The sequence below is a fragment of the Larimichthys crocea genome, chromosome IX, assembly GCF_000972845.2.
Source record: "Larimichthys crocea isolate SSNF chromosome IX, L_crocea_2.0, whole genome shotgun sequence".
Classification (NCBI taxonomy): domain Eukaryota; kingdom Metazoa; phylum Chordata; class Actinopteri; family Sciaenidae; genus Larimichthys; species Larimichthys crocea.
In genome coordinates this window covers 8,008,751-8,029,712 of record NC_040019.1, presented here as the reverse complement: position 1 = coordinate 8,029,712, position 20,962 = coordinate 8,008,751, and the positions used below count along the sequence as shown (strand labels likewise).

The following is a 20,962-nucleotide window of genomic DNA, read 5'->3' as shown; positions in this document are numbered from 1 at the left end:
CTCGTTTTGTCTTCTCATTTGCCATTTCATTCACTCTACCCTCGCCCGTCCTGTCTGTTGTGTGGTAGTGGATGGCCTGTGGACAGAGTGGAGTAAGTGGTCCACCTGTGGGACAGAGTGCACCCACTGGAGGAGGAGAGAATGCAACGCTCCGGCACCCAAAAACGGGGGAAAGGACTGTGAGGGCATGGTACTCCAGTCCAAGAACTGCACCGATGGGCTGTGCATGCAGAGTGAGTACCCGACTAATCCTCTGCTACTCTCTCTGACCTGCCAACCAAAGACATTTCTTCACCTTTTGACCATGAGTTTCACTCTGCTGTTTCATCACCACGCTGTGTTCCACATCACCACATAAGACACTCACCCTGTCGCTCGCTCACTCTGTCTCACTTCACTCATACATAAGACAACAACAAGACATGCTAAAACACCTTTCTCTCTGTCTTCTGCACTCAATCTCTCCTATTTGCACATTCATAATACACAAAATCTGTTGGATCAAAGTGACATAAATGCAGAAAACACTACACATCTTTTCCTGTGTCAAGTCAAATATAAGTATATGTTTAAAAAAAAAGACTGGTCCACATGGGGAAGCACTCTAAGTAATTATCCTTGTCACAGGCTAAGCATTTGGGAGTTATATTTAAAATAATAATAAGTGATTATATTGTAATTACATGAGGGGGGTCACAACTACCAGGCCGCTTTGATTGCTACCTTAATTTAAAATCTCTGGATTCCTTAGGTCTAATGAGAGAAAACACGAGGCCACAAAGTGCTGGCAATTACATGTGTTGGAAAGTGAACCAGTATTGTACATTATACTTGAGTCTTACAATGATTTCAAAGTACACAAAAGCCTCCAGGATGCACCAGTGTTTCTTTCTCATAAATCACAATTCTTGTTTTTTTCCCCCACTGTTTTGTAGCTTGTGGTGCAGCCAGATATTCTTTCTGCAGGCAGCAAATTGTTTTCTGCTTCTTTCTTCCAGCAAGTTAAAAACAGCCACGCAGTTTAGTTGAGCCAAAAAATCCTGCTCCCTCTCCTTTATAATACATTCACAGACTTGACTCGTGCTGCAGTTGGCCTGATGCGCGTGTTCATGTGTGTGTGTTGCAGTGTTAAGAAGCTACAGAGAGTACAGCATTTCATACCTTGAAGTTCATCTACTAAAACAGTTTTTGCCCTCTTTTCTGCGCCTATAATCTCAAGAGAAAGAGGATGCGAAGGAGACAGCTGGAAAGACTGCACAGTAACTGAGTTAAACTCTGTGTCTAGTTTAATAAATATCCTCTCCAATAAACATCTTTGAAGGTGTTAGTCCCGCACACTGTCACAGATGCCTCCATTGTGTGTATAACCTACTACAGATGGTGATTGTGACACTAATAATATAACAGAGGCTCCGCTGCTGGATGTCTAGAATTTCATACAGCTGGCCGTCACCGAGTGCAGCTGATCTGAGATTTGCTGCACCATGGGGTTGTAAACTGCTACCTGCAGTATGGTGTCGACATGATGTACTATAGGTTATGGTTGACATCACACTGGCGGTCAATATGCATCTTTTAGACGCAGCTTGCTGATGGATCTGCATGTCTCTGTCCAAAGTAAACACATACTGTACTGCGTGTCCATATGTACTGAGGACTGACAGCAAACTATGACTTCAGTGTTCAGTGATTTCATTTTAGCATCTGGGGAATACATTAGCTGATTTTACAGCTAAGGTCATATGTCTGCCGTGTATAGAAACATCAGGGAGCAATCTACAAGAAGACTCGCTCTTATTTGTCTTATTCATCTTATTCATCTTATTTTATTTCCCTCTGCGGCACAACATACATTCACCCCACACTTTCCCGCCCCACTGCACGCCCTATGCGACTCAGCCTATTTCAGAAGCATTAGTTCTCTGTAGATTGATGGCCAGTTTGCAGAGAATATAAAGCCATAATGATATAGATTTAGGATCATTTCAGGGATTGATTTTTTTGGAAGCTAAGAGGGTGAAGCCACTTATGTCAATGCTAATGACCATTTCCACTAGCATTTAGAAGAACGGCCCATTATCTAAAAGCTCACATTATGGCAAATATGATTGGGAATGGAAGTTGTGTGCAATCTGAACTCACCTCGGACCGCTGATTTGCTTCCTCCAGTGCAGGGCTGGAATCTCAGCAAACACGTGTCTCTGGATTCCGTTGCAGCTTGATCTCATTTTCTGTTGTTTGAATTTATTTAAATAGTTTCAATTGAAATCCATCGCAGAAATCTGGCATAGGAATTTGATACTAGCAGAACTGGAAATAGAACTCGTGATGCTCAGCCCACTGTGCGAAAACACAACTGACCTGAGTCAAAAAGGAAAAAGTTGTGTTATAATTTACTTTGAAGCTTGTTTATCACATTTAGACTGTGCAGGAGTTCGGGGATTCAGATTTAACAAAGTTAAGCAGCTACAGATTGATCTGGAGAGGTTGCACTCTGCCTGTTCAGATAGAACTTCACAACTCTAACACGAGAGTATAGTTTTTACAGTTCACTCATGCTGACCTGACTAAATCGCTGTTTTTCACTCCATCTGTGGTCTGTCCTCCTTAATTCTGATATTGTTTTCCGAATCCTGCTCTCAGACATGACATTTTCTTGACATATTGATGTAGAGAAAGGGAAGCACACACTCCAGCTACTCCAGCAGATACTTCATTGCTATCAAACACCAGAGACTGGAAAATTATGGCTCTAAAGTGTACTTCAACCTTACAAGAACAGGATATTATTTACACTATATTTATAAGTGGTTCGAAACGTTTGCTTAAATGTAATTAAATATCTTTGCTGTATAATCACCAGTTTCAGTTAACATACATTCTCCACCAAGAAGCAAAAATTAACCTTTGGCTACCCTAATGATGACATCAGCTTTGCCAGACGACAGTCTCCTTCTCTGAGGTTGGAAATTTGCCATATTCAGGGAATGAATGGCTAAATCACAGACAATGATTTCCTGTAGTATAAGTTCCCCCTTCCTCCCCAGCTCTATGTTGTCAGGAAAGAATAATCTTTGTCTGTCTGGGACTCTGAAATTCCCTTTGGAGCCCACCCACCGAAACATGCTTTTACTCTGGCCATACTGTAGACGGACAGATGAATAGAAACTCTACAGGATGGGTTCAAACGGGCCATCAGTTAGACTGACCCTGACAGTCACCTCCCCCTGCTGCAGTCCGGCCTCCCCGTTCCCTGATTACATGTACACAGCAGCCCCATCTATCAAGCCATTGATTTTCCTGTCGGTCCACTTGTCTGCCTGTGGCTCTCTGCCTCTCCAATAAGGACTTCATTGTTTGTATAGTTGTTTATGGATGTCCCAGGGAGACTGAATATTATGTGTGCTAGTGCACCATCCCTACGCTGCTTTCCACTTCAATTCAACATATAACTTGGCTACAACAAAGCTTAGTTGGAGCCAAATGAAAAAAAACATCTATGAGGACGATTTTTCTCCAAATCTCTGTCCTTCAACCCTTTTTTTTCATTTCCTGCTTTCCTAACATAATCGTTCCTTTCGCCCCATGCACTATCGTTTCCATCCACCTTCCAGTGACAGTAGCAAGGCTGTTGATTCTATTGAGCCTGTTGGAGACCACACTTTATCAGTCCCTCCCATTCCCCTCACCTGCCAGCATCAGTCCTGCTGCTGCCGAGGCACTAAGCCAAGTTGATGGATCATGCCACTCCCTCGCAGAACCTCCATGTCCCCCTCTTACTCCCCTCATCCATCTCTATACTCTGTACACAGATCTGGAGAGGAGGGGCCAAATCAAGAAAGATCACTTCCCCGTGTCATCGCTCCTACTCATGAGTTTGTTGCTGTCTCATTTGTTGAGTTTGTTTTTCTGTTGGCTTAAATTTGATTTTCATCATCCCTCTCCACCACTCCCCCCCCTCCCCTCTATTACCACCCCTTACTGTCTCCCATCCGCAATCCCTTCCTCTCTTCAAGGTTCATATCAGAAGTCTCCTGAGGCTAAAGACAAGAGTGATTTGGGAAATTCATGTGAGTTATTGTTTTTTTATGTTATCATTTATTGTTTTGGTTTTTTTTACATCATTTCTACATTTTTTCATCCTCAATCTGTCTCTAATCTCCATTGGCAGGTTGTGCACAAGGGAATAATCCCAGATAAATTCATTAGAAAGTGTGATGCGATATGATTAGTGGTTTAGTTAAAATATAAAACTAAACAAAACAAAAAAACACGGAAATATTTCCCATTGTTCTTTCATGTTATGCTGTTTTTTTCACAGATGACCACCTCAGGGCATTTCCTTTTTTGATTTCTGTTCTGCTCTTTTTCATAATGTGTCTTTGCCTGCTCACAGCCATGTCGATGCTCTGTACTGTAAGTCAGAGCTGACACTTCCCTTTGTCCTGTTGCTCCTGATGAACTTCACCACTTCACCACACTCTGTCTCGCCGCCCGCTCAGACGCCAAGTCGCAAAGAGTTTAACCCACTGTTATTCTCTTTGTATATCTCTAATATTTTTCCCTCTCTCTCTCTCGCTCTCTCTCTCTTTCTCTGTATCTCATCCTACCTCTGTAAATCGCTGTGTCCTCAGAGAATTGAGTGTTCAATAATCCCTTTCATTTCCATTTCTTGTACTTTTCCCTTCCGACAATGGCTCATGTTCAAAGGGATGTATTAATCTAAGTGATACATTTTAATGCGTACACTTAGCAGGTTGCTGCCTTTATCATCAAAGGGTGGATGGAAGATTGTTCGACTGGGGGGATATATGTTAAATAACTGCAGGGAAGCTTGGCAGAAGCACAGTGAAATTACATTTTCAGACTTTCATCATTGCTTCCCTGTTCTGTTTTCTGTTCATGTCTGTACTAGAAGGATTAGAGGCCGAACATATATGAGGATATATCTTGACATTCCTCTTTAATGTGATGTCTCACTTAAGGCTGAATAGGCCTAGGCCACACATGTCCTTCCTGGGGTTTGAGGTAAATTGAGTCATTGAAATAACTACGGTATTAAATTCCCCCTGCGTCTTTAATTGTGGCCATTCAGTACACATAAAGAATCACTATGTTTATACTCTAAGCGAAAAAGGATCCCCCGGTCAAGGTTACACCTAATTTCATTTCAATTTTAAACTGATGTACATGTTGGATGGTGTACTTTAATTCAATTTAAAAACCTATTTATCCATAAAATGAGTCACAACTAGAGAATAACTAAAAGCTACCCACTTTTACCCTTGGAGACCAAGGATGTGATAAAAAACATACAACTTGTGGCTTTTAATTGTCACACTCTCATCTCTCCCTCTTCTCTTTTCTCCTTTTTTTGTGCACAAGAGACACAGATTGAGTGCCATCTGTATCTCTGAGACACATGAGGCTAATTTACACAAATCCTTGGCCATCATGCACGCCCTGAAAGCACTCTGTATGGATCTATGGCTGATGCTGCCATCTACTGGTGCATATTCTGCTCCATTTGCATACTCGAATGATCAGAAATGTATCTTTTGACTCGTTTACCTAACTAACTTCTGCCATAAATACGAATGCCATGAAGAACAACGCGCTTTGGTTTTTTTACTTTTTCGCAGAACCCCGCCGACATGTACAATGTGTATTCACACATGAATAATGCACACATGCAAGCTCACACATGCCTCGTGGCATCTCACTACCTCTAAAGAAGAGTTTCTCCCCATTTGTCAACTTGGTGACAGTGAAGGACATTCTTTACCAAACACTACAGAGAGTTCAGACTGTCAGTAGGCATCCATTAAAAGGTCTGATCTGTAATGCGTGCCTGTCTGAGTCTGTGTTTCTAACAGCCACTATATCCATGCCAGGCCTACTAATCACAGAGGTTTCTCCAGCTGGAAAGTGGACAGAAAGAGTTTGGGAGGGAGACAGAGATGAAAGACAACTTGAGAAATGCAAGCTATGTCTAGATCTTATCTTCAGTGTGTGAGAACAAAGACAGAGACAGACTCTGAACTCCAACATAGTAATTTGAAGATGAAAACATCTATATCTACGTCTTCACAACTTTTGATCTCACTTCTGAGCCTGCTTGTTAGGACTGTGTGTCATTGGGTTGAACTGGAGCAGCCGTCCTTATTAATTGCACAGAGTTTATCCTCATTAACTTCATTCTTCTTATTATTGTCTTTATGATGCATGGTATACAGTGCCCTCTCACACATAACATACAGGGTGTGTAACAATATGGCTTCATACAAGAAATGACTTTGCAAAAGACCCAGTGTTGTGCGTCCCTCTCAGTACATGCATCATTGTTCATTTTCACTTTTCACTATTAACAGTGTCTTATATTACTTCATCAACATCCGTACTATTTGCCACAGTGGTTCAGCATTAACCACAGTAAAAAAAAAAGACCAGAGATATATTGTACACATTTATTTCCCAGTAGATGGTTATTAATATCCGGCTCAATCTTAAACCAGGATATTAGTCCGCTGATAATGGCTTCATCGCAACTCCTGCATATTGAGAACAAAAGCTTAACGCTATTGATATAAACTTATGAGATCTTAAAAGACTGTTTTTCTCTCTGTCTTTTGTCTCTCTCTTCCCCATCACCCCCTCCCTTGCTCTCCTCCAGTGGCGCCCAGTACAGATGACGTAGCTCTGTATGTGGGTATTGTCATAGCGGTGATCATGTGCGTGGTTATCTCTGTCGTCGTGGTGTTCATCTACAGGAAGAACCACCGCGACTTTGACTCCGACATCATTGATACCTCTGCCCTCAATGGTGGCTTCCAGCCAGTCAGCATCAAAACTGCACGTAAAGGTGAGGCTAAGGATACATGTGTGTGTTTTTGTGTGTGTCTGTGTTTCAAGTACATACAAGATTCCCTGTCCTTTACATCACATGTGAGTGATGTTATGTTCACACCTTAGTGTGTTAGTGTCATTTGAATTTTGAGATGATACAGTAGTTGATTTTCTATATAAATACCAAAATGTAACTTTTTTTTACTTAAAGAAACATGATCAAATTTTTCCTTTTGTTCATTTAACAAAAGCAAGATTACTCTGATTAATTCCTTTTGTTCATTTAACAAAAGCAAGATTACTCTGATTAAATATAGGTAAAAAACAAACAAAAAAACACAAGAACTTTACCCAAATCAAATTCTAAAAATAACTTGAGATTTAAATTATATCTGACTGAAGAATTAAAAACTAAATAAGACACCAAATCTTTTGGCACAGTTCTCTCTACTTGGTTCCCAAGACACCTTTCACTTGGTAACAAAAAAAAAGTATTGCCGTTCAATTTCCTGCCCTAATGGCACACGTGCTGCATGCTTTAGCAACCCATAGCATTAACCTGAGATCCGTTTGACTCAGCTGTACTCGTGTGTTGATTATGTGAATGTAAATGTGCCATTTTGACTGTGGATGAGCAGGGAGCGTGTGAGAGAAATACAGACAGCATGTTTGTGCGGGGAAGGTGATGAAACTATTAAAATGCTCATCGTTGTGATGGGAGGCCAAACTATGCCCCCTCATCAAGGCATAATAAGGCCAGTCTGTATGTCGCATATTAAATTGTAATTAGATTTGGGCTGGTGACGCAGGACTTAAAAGTAAGACCGCAGGGATGAGGACAGGTGCCAGTGAGCTGGACAAAAAGACAGCAGGGAAACAGAGAGATCAGAATAATTGTGCTGTAAATAGTCAGTCGGAGGTTTTGGGGAACAGGAAAAAGGAAAAACTGAGGAGAAAGAGAAAATAACAGTGACAGAAACAGTTCAGTTCAGATGGATAAATGCCAAAAATAATTGCATGGGTGGCAAATGCCCAGCTTGTATTTAGAGCTAAATGTGCTCTTTCTGTCGGCGACCTTGTCATACTCAATCACATCAAAGATATGTGCTAATCCAGTACCAAACCAATGGAAAACACATGTACAAGCAACAAGCACTGCAGAATTACAAATACAAAACATTGTTGCACAAATGAAATCATATTGTATAAGAATATAATAAACTAGTTTAGTTAAATCATAACATTGAAAGTCAGACATTTGACTGTTAACTACAACTACTGTACCACTACTAAATAAATATTTCTTTCCAGCCGTCAACTTCTGTGACTTTCGACTTTTGTATCATTTATAAACTTTATGTTTGGAAGCAGTGGAGGAGCTGGAGGACAGAGCGCTCCACCCACTCAGCCCAGCTATTGAACATTCATCCTCGTACCTACCGGGTAAACTGAGTGTTAGTGATGCCATCTGTTACTCATGAATCACAGCTGCGCCTTTAACTTCTCTGACTGAGTAATGTTTCTTGGTGGTGAAGTGGACTTCCCTAATGAGTGAAAAACAAATGCGTAAAGCCAGGCAGCAGTCTTGCTGATTGCTGCCAACACTTCATTTCCTTGTGGTTGTTTCGGTTTCAAGTTACCAGTTCTCCACATTCACAGTTGGAAAGAGTGTGTGGTGACCACAATACTCTACTCTGCTGTTCTGATATCACTTTCTTTTCTTTACCAGCTGATCTCCTAACAGCACCCCCTGACCTGACCTCAGCCGCTGCCATGTATCGCGGCCCCGTCTATGCCCTCCATGATGTGGCTGACAAAATCCCCATGACTAATTCCCCTCTGCTGGACCCACTCCCCAACCTGAAGATTAAGGTGTACAACTCCTCAGGCTTAGTGACTCCACAGGATGACCTAGGAGGGGAATTTTCCTCTAAACTGTCACCTAAGCTACCGCACTGCCTCCTGGACAACAGCGACAGCACGATGGGCCGTCGCACACAGACCCAGACGTTGCTCCGCACCAGGGATCCATCCTGTACTGCACTGGGCTCCTTTAGTTCCCAGGGGGGACATCTCATTGTGCCCAACTCAGGTACTGTACCCAAACGAGACAGAGTTTTGATCTGTGATTCGTTTAGATTTTTTCAAATGAGGCAAGATCTGTTTAAAAATGCAGAGATGAACATTGTATAACAAAATAGTAAATAAAATCAGATTTATAAGAGAGAGATCTAATTCTGTCAAATTTCATCTTCAAATATTGTGACTACATTATTTACATTTACTCAGTGGCTCTTCTTTCAGGTTGTTTATGAGCATGTAGAACATGTGACTGATGTGTGTGATGTGTGTTTTTGTGCGTGTGTGTGTGTGTGCGTGTGTGTACTGAAATGAGAAACTCTGAACTCTAGACACTCTAGACGAAATCATCCATCAGTTCCTCCCATGTCCTCTGAAGGGACCACTTATTCATCCATAATAGACCGATGATGATGTTTTCAGCCCAGAATTTTACCCTAGAAAAATCCCATGAAATGAGCACTTGAAACTATAAAATATATTTCTTCTTTGAGTGCTGTAGTTTCCTGGTAGCTCTGATAATTGCCTGGCAACCTCACAGTGACGACAAGAGTCCAGGAAGTCGCTGTGCCAGTCACATAACTCCCTATAAAACCGCTTAATTTTTAAACAAACAAGATATTAAATGTTGACGGAGCCGAGCTAGCTGTTCCTTCCTACTTCAGTCTTTCTGCTAAGCTAAGTTAGCCGGCTGCTGGCTATAGACATGAAAGCGATATTGATCTTCTTATCAACTCTCTGCAACAAAGCAAATAATTGTAATTCCCCAAAATGTCTAATTATCACTTCGAGATAGGCCCCTCGCTGGAAAACACATCTCATTACATTACATAGGATTAATTATACCATTTAATGAGACCTTTTAAAATGAAAAGCCACCTCAACACAGGACATGCATAAAGGGATTTGTATTGTCTTTAGTCTCAGATCTTTGATAAAAGTGTCACGCTGCTAAGATTAAGACAAGGAACAGCCAATCTGTGATGCAATAAAGAGAGTCACTTTATAGGCTCGCTCAATCAGTCAGTAAATAATGGCGATACTGGAATATTAAATGTAAAATAAAGAGCTTTGCAGTAAAAAGTGCCTTTAGATGTCAAATCTCAAACAATAATGAGTATTGGTATGTTTGTCTCTAACTTTAAATCTGTTGTAAATCATTGTAGGCCTACATATATTTACATGGAATTAAATACATGTATAAATACAGTGTAAATTGTAAAAAATCTGAGCATACCATCTTTACCAGGATAATCTTTACACACACAGACGTGACTTTGAAATATTATGCTAAACCATATGTAACCTATCAGTGTATTGACTGAACCATTTGACAAGGGTTGATGGATACCTAAGGTACACTAGAAGTACTGACGTAGAGGTGTACTGTTTCAGGCAGCTTACATTAGCCGGGCTGTCCTCACTTCAAACACATGTGGGCTGTTTATAACATGCCACAGATGCATGTCGACAGGCTTAGACAAACTAGCAGAGACATTAAAGGATACACCAACTTCTCAAGTTTCTTAAGTTTTCTTTTTTCGTTTTGATTCCTGTAAAAATGTTCTCAGCTGCTGGTTGCGCTCAGCCACCTCATCATGTTACATAGGCAGAGAGAGAGAGGAAAGAGCACATTTGATATTTGATCTGTTCGTGTGTCTGGGTAATGAAATATTTTGTGGCACTGTCAGTGTGACTGTTTGGTATTTTGCATCTCAAAATGCATTTCCCATCTCTTTGAAGCTTTGCTGTGAGGGAGAGTGGCAGTGTGCGAGACATCCCCATGGCAGAGTTGTGATTGCCTTGCTACCTAGTGAGAGAAGCTGTCTGTCACCTTTTGAGAAGTTCAGTACAAGGACATGGGAAATCAATGAGCTATCTGAGGAACCCCCTCCAGAGAGAGAAAAAAAGCATGTGTGTTTATGAATGTGTGTGCATGAGGAAATGTGGGGGGTAGGCTCCTAAAAAACACATCGGACAGGACATCATATCAAATCAATCTGAGACGGAAAAATGTAAATCATACTGGCTGCAGCAATATGAGAATGTTATGAAGAGTAGAGAGATCATTGATTTTAGAAATGAAATGTCACATCATTTCCTGATGCCATAGGAGAAAGCAGTAAAGTGCCATATCTTTTATATATGGGGCTGAAAGGAGTTGCGATTATTACTATACTTGTCTAAGAAAAATAATGATCATGTTTCAGTGGGGCTTTAACTCCTCTTTACTGGTACAGTAATGACACTAATGCATTAAGATAAATCCATTAGTAGTAAGATGGTTAGTGTTTTACTTTTATATGTAAAAGGTAGAGCCTCCAGGACCTTAATTTCAAGTGTTTACCAAAGTGGGTTTGCAGCTGAGATTCATGATGTAAATCTAAATATGTGATTCAGAATTTTTAATGTCTTTCTCTCTGACTTTACACTTAACAATAGAAACATCTCCAACTCAATCGTGACAGGCATTGACAGCACAAGTAGTTCCTCCAGTCTACCTGACAACTCTTACATGTGCCTGTTTGTTTTTGTGTCTGTCTGTTTGTGTGCTCCCCAGGGGTGAGTCTGCTTATTCCAGCAGGGGCCATTCCTCAGGGCAGAGTGTATGAGATGTATGTGACGGTTCAGAGGAAGGACAACATGAGGTACGCGGTGCCGCCTGCCACATCAATGCCCCAAAGCTGTGTTTACCCCTGTCAACTCCGCCATGTCACGCATACACCGAGACTGCTGTCACATTTCCACTAAACAGCATGTGTGTGTTTGTGTATGTGTGCTTTTCTCTGTGCACCTCTAGGCCTTTGGTGGAAGATGGCCAAACAGTGCTGGGCCCTGTGGTGAGCTGCGGGCCCCCCGGGGCCTTGTTGACTCGACCCGTCATCATCACCATGCACCACTGTGCCGTTTGTGACGGCCAACAGGATTGGCTGATCCAGCTCAAGAACCATTCACAGCAGAACCAGTGGGAGGTGAGACGTGGGAGGCACGATGAATGACTATAATGTTTGTCACCGTGGTCAAGTTCGGAAAAAGTGTCTTTGAAATAAGATTGACATAGCAGCAAATTATCCATCCTGCATTTGGTTGGTTGAAAATTATTCTCAGCTCAAGACTGAAGGGGGGAAAGGTGTGAAAAACAAAATGATGAAAAGGCATGGGATGATAGATAGCATGGAGGAGATGAAGGAGATCAACTTCTTCTTGCTTTGTTTGTGCAGCTCAGCACTCAAAGCGAAGCCCTGTTGCAACCAAGTGCTGAAATAGTAAACCTCTGATAGCAGGGAACAGGCTGGGACTGTTTTTTCCCCAGACTGTTTTCTTGTACCTTTATAAATGCCTATTTTTGTTTGTGTGTGTGTGTGTGTGTGTGTATGTGTGCGTGCGTGCCTGTGCTGCGTTTGTGATTTTGGAAGCCCTGTACCTGCAAGCTCCGTCATTAACACTGCTGATGATGATAAGTTGGGATGCTGAGGGCAGCAGTGTGAATTCTGCCTCACTTTCTCTCTGTCTGACACACACACACACAGAAACAGTCTAATTACCACAAAGAGATCATTTGTAAAGAGCTTATACTTATACCTTCATCACAACTGCTTTAAATTTCTTATAAATGGTCCAGTTGTCATGTTTCTCCCCTAAAATCTCTATCAAAAGTGCCCCTCTGATAATAATATGACGACAGACCTTGTTTCTGGCGGTTATTAGTGTCTTTTTCTTATCTTGTCAAGAGGGCATTTCTGGGTACGCTTTCCTTCAATGTGTTTTTAATGAAGTCTTACAGGCAGAAGTGCACTGAGACCTTTTTAAAGGGGAAGGTGCTCAAAATATAAAAACAAACCATTTGTGTGGCAGCAAGGGCTAGCGTGACGAGAAGAATTAAAATCCTCCTTAACAATTAGTTTTCTCTATATTTGAGAAAATGCAGCACTAGTTAGAGTCTATGCAGGCATACAGTATTGGTAAGACTTCTCCAACATACTTAGAGATGGCCTATATCCATTTTCTGTCCCTCTGTCAGCTCATCATTGAATAGTGGCTTCAATAACAGCTTTTTCAGGAAGTCTTTGCACAATCTCTACCACTGATGTGATGATATGACCTATGGAGCAGAAAGAAACTGCCAGCCTGGCCCCACATGCCTTTGTGACAGTGATGAATTACTTAGTGGGAGCCAATAAAGCTCAGTGTAAACTGAGAATAACTATTGATCAAGGGAGAAATCTTCAGTCAGATGTTGGGGGGAACCAAGTGGGTGGGGGATGGGAGCACATATTCATATATATATCTATGTGTGTATATCCATATATATGCATGTATATAGTGTATAATATGTAATAAATGTGCATTACTAGTGATGGATGATTTAAGCAGACTGTGTTTAGCATGCGTAGAGATCTGGAGTGGTTTTAGAATCTGGTAACACTGTATATTGAGAGGAACAAATAGCTTTATTTCAGCTGACTGTGTGTCTAGTCGTTGCAAATATACAGGGGGATTAAATCTCCATATTTGCTATTGATTACATCTCTGACCTGTCAGAAATGCAGATGTTAATATACAAGGTGACAGCAGCTTCCTTTATATGAGCTTCACTTCCCACTGAGGCCATCCTCCACGCCGCCGGTGTGAAATATTGCTTTATATGACTCTGCTCTGTCAAAATGTGTATTCATCACTGCAATAGAAACGGGAGAGATGAGCTCCTACTGAAGAAGTAATTCTTGGATACACACACACATATATAAATATATATATATAATATATATATATATATACTGTATTCACATCCCAGTCGCACCCCTCCCCCGTCAAAGCGTATACACACATACACACACTGTGTCACTGAGGAAACATGGTGTTATGATGATGATGAAGACAGCAGGTCATATAATGAGGAACATGTGGGTCTTTCTGCTTCAGTAACTCTCCTACAAAGATTTATCCTCCCACGCTTCAAAAATAAGAGCTCTCTGCTGATGATGTCAAAAAATTGTGACTAAATTATGCTGTGTGAACGTGTGTGTGTGTGTGCTTGCATGTTTGATTGTTTGTGCCTGCACACATGTATGATGAAAAAGCCTACTTTTCCACTGTGCGCTCTAATTATCCCCCAATAAGGAGCCCCAGTGCCATCCCCCAGGAGCAGTTAAAGAGTCTAATGATCAGCCGTAATACTGCTGTTAAACGGCCTAGCTCACAATAAAATACTGTAATTCCTCTTCTGTCTCTCATAATAGGCTGAATTAATGCCAATGTGCTGCTCACAGGAGTGTTTGGATTAGAGAGAGAGACACAGAGAGACAGAGAGAGAGAGAGAGAAGGCCACATAAGTGTCCTCAGACCAGACAGTCTTAATGAAAGAGAAATATGTCTTGGCATTAGTGCTATTACAGGGGTCAGCTGCAAATGGTCTGGATACTCACTCTTCCATTACCTCACATGCATAATGGCAGGGTGTCAGACATTACTAATACACACTAAGTGTAATATCTAAAGGTCTTGTGTGAAACAGCCATGATCTTTGATTGTACTTTTGCCTTTAAAATGACATTTAAGTTCAATTTGGCATCAATTTAAAAGTGATAATGAAAAGAATACATAATTTAGCAGGAACCTAGACATTCCCTGGAACAAGTTAATCATTACAAATGTGACACAAACAAAGAAAAGTGTTGTCATCATAACAAACACTGAATAAACTAATATTCATCTCAGTTTCAAAACATGTAAATTAGGGAACCAACTGTGTCTGTTTTTTTCTGCTTTGGATGTAATGGGAAGGCACACTGGTATACGAAAATGTAGAACGAGATTGTTTAAATGACTCTCCAACAAAGTGAAACTACAAACTGAGCTCAACTTGCTGTGCCTGATTATCTCCATTGAGTTCTGAATACATAGAAAATGTATTTTGTAGTGCTTTAGATTGAATAGACTCATTTCAAGGAATGAAAAGACATTAAATTAAATTAGAAGAACATGAGTTTGACAATGTGTCTTGGAGACACAGAGCGCAACAGATTTTTTCTACTATTAATAGCCACTTTGCCAACAAATGAACATGTATAAGGAAAGTTCACTGCGACAGAGCCAGAGCAACTTTAGATATGCGATTAATAGCATATCTAAAGTCTTCTTTTGTGCTCATGATAATGGTATTTCTCCAACTGCAAACGCCACCGCATGTTATGACTATTTCCGATTTATTTATTGGTTTTATTTTTATTATCCCCCACACTTGTGTCACTGTTACTTTCTTCCCTTCCACGCCGTAGGATGTGGTGGTGGTAGGAGAAGAAAATTTCACCACACCGTGCTATATCCAAATGGATGACGAGGCCTGCCACATCCTGACAGAGACACTGGGTACCTACTGTCTCGTGGGCCAATCTCTCAGCGCTGCAACCACGAAGCGCCTCAAACTAGCCATTTTTGGCCCTGTCACATGCCCTGCCATGGAGTATCACATCAGAGTCTACTGCCTGGACGACACACAGGACTCACTCAAGGTAAATATACAGCAGTTTGCATGTGTGTATCCATGTCTTTTTGTGTAGAAGAAGTTAAACGTGTTTCTAAGCAATAATGATGTTTGTGAGCGTGTCATTGTGACTGAATTGTTAATGTCTGTGTGTAGGCATAGCCAGCAGATGAGATGTGGGAGGCAGACTGAGAAATCTTTGTGTTGGTGTGTCACAATAGCGTTTGCTGCTCCTAAAAAGATGTAGCCGCTGCCCCAACAAAAAATAAGCCACGTTTATCCCCTGACTCTGCTGTTGTCTCCCTCTGTTTAATACCTCCATTTACCTACGTGGAGGAGAGATAAGGAAGGATTATTATACTGAGCAGGGATATTAAACACGGTTATTAAGTTTGCGAATGGGTAATGAGAAGTGATAGCGATCCTGCTGCAAGGACATTGAAGTTGGCTTCAGATGGCAGGTCTAGATTCAGGTTCATAAAGCCCAGAGGGAATATGATGAATATACTATAAAAAGCATTTCATTTGTAAATGTATATTAGAGCATTTGCAAGAAACCGCCAAAGGATATGACAACAGTTTACAGCAGCACAGAAGCAGACAAATTTGTTTTGAGGACAGTATGCATGGTTTTATGTATGTACTAAACGTGTGTGTCTTTGTGTATTCAGGAAGTCCTACAAATGGAGAAGCAAATGGGTGGAAAGTTGTTGGACGAACCAAAGACGCTCAACTTTAAAGACAGCACTCACAACTTGAGACTTTCCATTCATGATGTCCCCCACACATTGTGGAAGAGCAAACTTCTAGCCAAGTATCAGGTAAACTGGGCAAGCAAACCTTTCATAGAGAGAACTTAAAGCACCATTTCATAGAGTTGGTGCCACTGTCGTATATATGGACATGACACTAGCAAGTTGAATCAAGCAGGTGAACATATATAGACATATAGCAGCCAATTAATATTACTTAGTCCTACAACAAGAAGTCCCAGATTTACCCTTGGTCACTCTTTTCCTTTTCTTACCTTCAATGTCCTCTTTTGGCCTTTTCGCTTCTGTCATTATGTCCGTAGAGGCTCCTGAGCCCAATTAAACACCGGCCCTACTCCCTGTCAAAATTCACCCACTTTCGGGGCCCGAAAACCTCCTCTTCCTGGAGACCCAAACATAACACTACCCTAGTGCCCTGAGCTCAAGGTTGAGCAGCCCGGCTAACAAAGTGAGATAACATTACCTAGCAGCTGTGGTTCGCAGCAGTTTACTGTCCAACGAGAAATCACAGAGTTAGCTGGGGCAGCCGGAGGCGTCAGAGGGAAAAAACAGAACATATAGTCCCCATAAAATATGATCCAGTTTCACCAAAATAAGTGAATAAGTTGGTGTTGATATGAAGTTTTACCTACTACTCACGAGTGTCGATGTAGCATCAAAATGATTCTTGAAGTCTGTTATTTTATGGTAGGAAAGTTACCCATTGTTGCTTTAAACATTGCTATCCAACAGCTGAATACATTTTTGGCTTCTTTTTTTTTTATCTCTCTGCAGGAGCTTTCTTTTCAGCAAGTGTGGTGCGGTTCACAGAGAAATCTCCACTGCTGCTTCACCCTGGAGCGGTTTTCTGCCAGCACTGTGGACCTGGCCTGTAAGATATGTGTGCGCCAAGTGGAGGGAGAAGGACAAATCTTTCAGCTGGACACTACACTGTCAGAGGTAGGGTTGATACTTTCCTAAATGTAGTCTAAACTCTTCCATTTGGTTTACAGCAGATCTAGATCTTTAAAGATCTCGTGTCAACTGACTTTTTACACTCCGAGATAATGCATTTTCTCTACCACCACCTTGCGCTCCTTTTCTCTCTGTTGCGGGAAAAGCTTGAATGAATTCACCCTTTCTCCTGTGTCCTCTTCCCTCTTTTTTTTTTTTTTTTTTACAATGTTCACAAACACTGACAGGGTGGAAGACAGGGAGCCTCGACCCTGCAGCCTTCATGTAGCCCTGCCTGTGACAGGCCAGTGCAGAGCAGAGTGGAGCAGAGAGGGAATAATCACCCTGTATTCGTGCTGTACTTGCTTCACAAAGGCCATCTGGCCAGGAGAATAGAGCTTGAGGGATGGAGGAGCACATGGGCTTTGTGCTCAGTAATGAGATGAATTACACTACATGCAGTGCAGAGCTGTGTCCCCGCCTGGCTTTGGCTCATTTGTCTCTGGGTCTTGCTCTGGTTTTTGTGGACAGACCCCCCCCCCCCAGCACTTAATCCTTCAGATACAATTTATTTGAAAATCACTCAGCTTGCATCAAAACAGATTAATAATTTGTTCTTTTTGAACAACCCAGAAACAGAAATCTTGTCGCTACAAATCCATTTGAGCGACATTATGTTTGGTTTGTGAGATGGTGTTAAATTATGCAGCCTGTTGCCATCTGTGTCTCTCCGTCAACCTCTCTTTCTCTCTTTCTTTCTGCAGGACTCCCAGAGTATTGATACGTCTCTGTTGGACCCCGCCAGTAACATCACCACACTGGTGGGGCCAAATGCCTTTCGCATCCCCGTCTCCATCCGACAGAAGTTGTGCGGCAGTCTGGACGCGCCGCAGACCAGGGGAAATGACTGGAGGATGTTGGCACACAAACTTAACCTTGACAGGTGGGTGGAGGAACAGGGCTGTCTGAGAGGAAGAAAAGGAGTGAGACAATGACTCAGATTTAGGCCCTTGGTGGTTACAGTCTGGCCACAGGAACAGGCGGTCATGTTTTGCTCATTTTTTTTAAAGGAGAGATAAAATTAACAAACAAGAGTCGCTTGTTTTAGAAATTAACAAAAGTACGCAATTCTTCAAAAAGTTGTCGATGCGCAATTTTAGCTGCCTTCCTTGAAAAGCGAGCAACAAGATCACACGGTGACTAAAACTGTAGATAGCAACTCTGTTTTATTTGAATTCCGTTTTGTTGTTTCTGTGGGAATGTGACTCATTTCGATAAGCATGTGTTGAATTGAGATGAATTGAGCTGGACTGAACTGAGACAGACAGAGAGAGAGAGACAAAGATGGAATGACGCTGCTCTTTTCAAAAGATCACCCATGTGTCTTTGATCGTCGTGTGTGTGTGTGTGTGATGGAGGTGCAGTGTGTGTCCATTTATAAGGTCCCAGCTCAGCGGGGCGGTCTTATCACAGGCAGCAGCTGCAGATTGACGAGACCACAGACAGAGAGTGTGAAGGAAGGAGGGTGCAGAAAGACTTGAACCAGCCTCTTTTTTTTCACAGCCCACAGAGATGATTCATACAGAACAGTAGTTATATACATGGGACTCATTAGTTTGAATTTCAATAAAAACCCAGAGGAATAAATGTGTGTTTATTTTGAATATTGTGACAATTGGATTAAAAAAGAAATGTGAGGAAAAATGGGATTTTAAAAATATCCGCTCAAGCACAGTTGCTCTGAAAGTTAACCTTTTTTTTTACTTACTTGAAAGTGACTCTGGTGTGTAATCAGTAGCTCATTTGCATATTATTAAATTAGCACCTTCTTGCTGCAAGAATCATGAAAGTCAGGTGAAAGTCATGTCATGTCTATGTTACATGTTTTTGTTAACATTTTAAAGTCTAACTAAAATGTTTGCATAACCTACACAAAAAATGTCATTTCAGCACACCAGCCAAGTCTTAACTCATTTACCCTTTCCTAACCCATCCCTCTCTGTTTTGTCACAATCATTCATTCAGGTATTTAAACTACTTTGCCACCAAATCCAGTCCTACGGGAGTGATCCTGGACTTGTGGGAGGCCCAGCATTTTCCTGATGGCAACCTCAGTCGTCTGGCCCAGGTACTGGAGGAGATGGGACGCCATGACAGCCTTGTTCCTGCAATGACTGATCACTGACATCTAACCACCAGGGAGTGCGACATTCCAGGGAGGAAGAAGATGTAAAAGATCAAATAAAATGAAATAAAATAAAATAAAATAAAAAAAGGGGACGCCCTAAAAAGCAGGACAGTCATTTGGCTTCACAATGACAAACGTATGTACACGCTCATGGATAACTGATAAGTGTGTGTGTGCGCACTCAGAAGACGATAGAAACAGCTAGGTCTACTCAACCGTGACCCAGTTAAACATTGGCAACAAAGGGTGTAAAAACTTGGAGGGTAAACAAGAATCTCTGCCAGTCATTTCTCCCTGGCTGTTCCTCTCTCTCTCTCTCTCTCTCTCTCTCTCTCTCTCTTTCTCTATCTCTCTCTTTCTCTCTCTCTCCGGTACAACGACTTGATATTTTTGGCTCTAGTTTCCTTGGAAACAGCTGTCCGGTTATTTGGATGGACTGTGCGGATGTGTGGACGATGTCCTTGCCATAGTAGTGAGACACTATCAGAGGTCAAAGGATCACAGCTTGGATCAGAAGAAACGTCTCTCACTCTCCAAAATCAGTCTCCATAGCAACTCCATGGACGAGTATTCTGTGATAACATAGTATTTAATAATATGCCTATTTATACATATCTTTTTTTTTGTATGTTATGCTGCCTGTTATGGAATACTTTGCAGTGTCCTCACATTTTTTTGTTTCTTCTTTCATTATGTTTGACTGTATCATAGCACCTCCTGGTGGACACTCGCAGTAATGACTCATCCTGTCAGCCACAGTGACATGTACAGAAGGAAATCAATGATGTAATCATTTTACAGTTTTAGTGTTGTTGTCGTAACTACTATTAATACTTTTTATTCATGTTATGTATAATTATTGTTTTTTTTAATTATGTGCGCTTGTTTTCCATGTTTTTTTCCAAGTCTTAAAAAACTATTTTTGATAAGTTGCATTGGTTAAAATTGTTTTGCATGTTTTTTTTAAACCAGGTGATTTGGCTAATTACACCAGTCTATGACCCCTTAATAGAGGGTGATTAAGACCTTCCTAAACTGAATAAAGTTCATGACTGATGCAGATGATTTGTATGTCGTTCAAGATGATATTATCTACATTAAAGAGACCAGACAGAGAGGAGAAGTCGATAGAAAAGGGAATCAAAGAAGTATATTTTTATAGGAACCAATGCAACTGAATAAAACTGCTTTTTACCAAATAATTGACATACAGTGTATGAGGTTAAATTTAATACAGAAGGTGGTCGTCTAAATATCAAATGTTATTTCAAACAGTGTCATTTCTTGTGTTCAGAGCTGAATGAGCTGTGATTTTGGAGCAGGACGGAGAGTTTAACTTCTGTGTTTGTACATTAATGACAGAAGCCATCAATGTTACGATGACGCTGACTCTGTGCATAAAAAAAAAAATAGTGATAGTTGTAAATGCAACATTCCTTTGATGCAGCAGCACTTCTGACTGTTCAAGTGTTCCTGGTTGGTTCTTGATTTTTATTATTATTTTTTTAATAGCAGTTGTCCTAGTTTTTCGTAAAGCCGTCTATGCAAACTTTGCATCTTTCTGAAACAATCCTTACATTCTCAGTGGGCTTAGCCTTTGCATTCCCTAGTTGTTCTTCAAGCTTCATGATTATTATTGTGTATAGTGAGAATGTAGCC

The 20,962-nt window shown here is 41.1% G+C and overlaps 1 protein-coding gene across 3 annotated transcripts in view; it reads left to right on the top strand.

Annotated features, from left to right (window-relative positions):
• unc5cb (unc-5 netrin receptor Cb) overlaps positions 1-20,162 on the top strand; it is a 107,067-nt gene extending 86,905 nt beyond the window's left edge. Inside the window, exons 7-17 of one of the 3 annotated variants that reach the window (XM_010738164.3) lie at positions 69-233; positions 4,017-4,070; positions 6,674-6,862; positions 8,576-8,938; positions 11,486-11,573; positions 11,726-11,897; positions 15,204-15,437; positions 16,081-16,230; positions 16,957-17,121; positions 17,880-18,058; positions 19,141-20,162. In XM_010738164.3, the coding sequence (XP_010736466.1) occupies positions 69-233; positions 4,017-4,070; positions 6,674-6,862; positions 8,576-8,938; positions 11,486-11,573; positions 11,726-11,897; positions 15,204-15,437; positions 16,081-16,230; positions 16,957-17,121; positions 17,880-18,058; positions 19,141-19,300 (1,919 nt within the window). In that variant the 3' untranslated portion in view covers positions 19,301-20,162. The remainder of the gene's footprint in view (positions 1-68; positions 234-4,016; positions 4,071-6,673; positions 6,863-8,575; positions 8,939-11,485; positions 11,574-11,725; positions 11,898-15,203; positions 15,438-16,080; positions 16,231-16,956; positions 17,122-17,879; positions 18,059-19,140) is intronic. The other 2 variants (XM_019278327.2, XM_019278328.2) reach the window with 2 other exon arrangements.
• Positions 20,163-20,962: the final 800 nt, after the last annotated feature.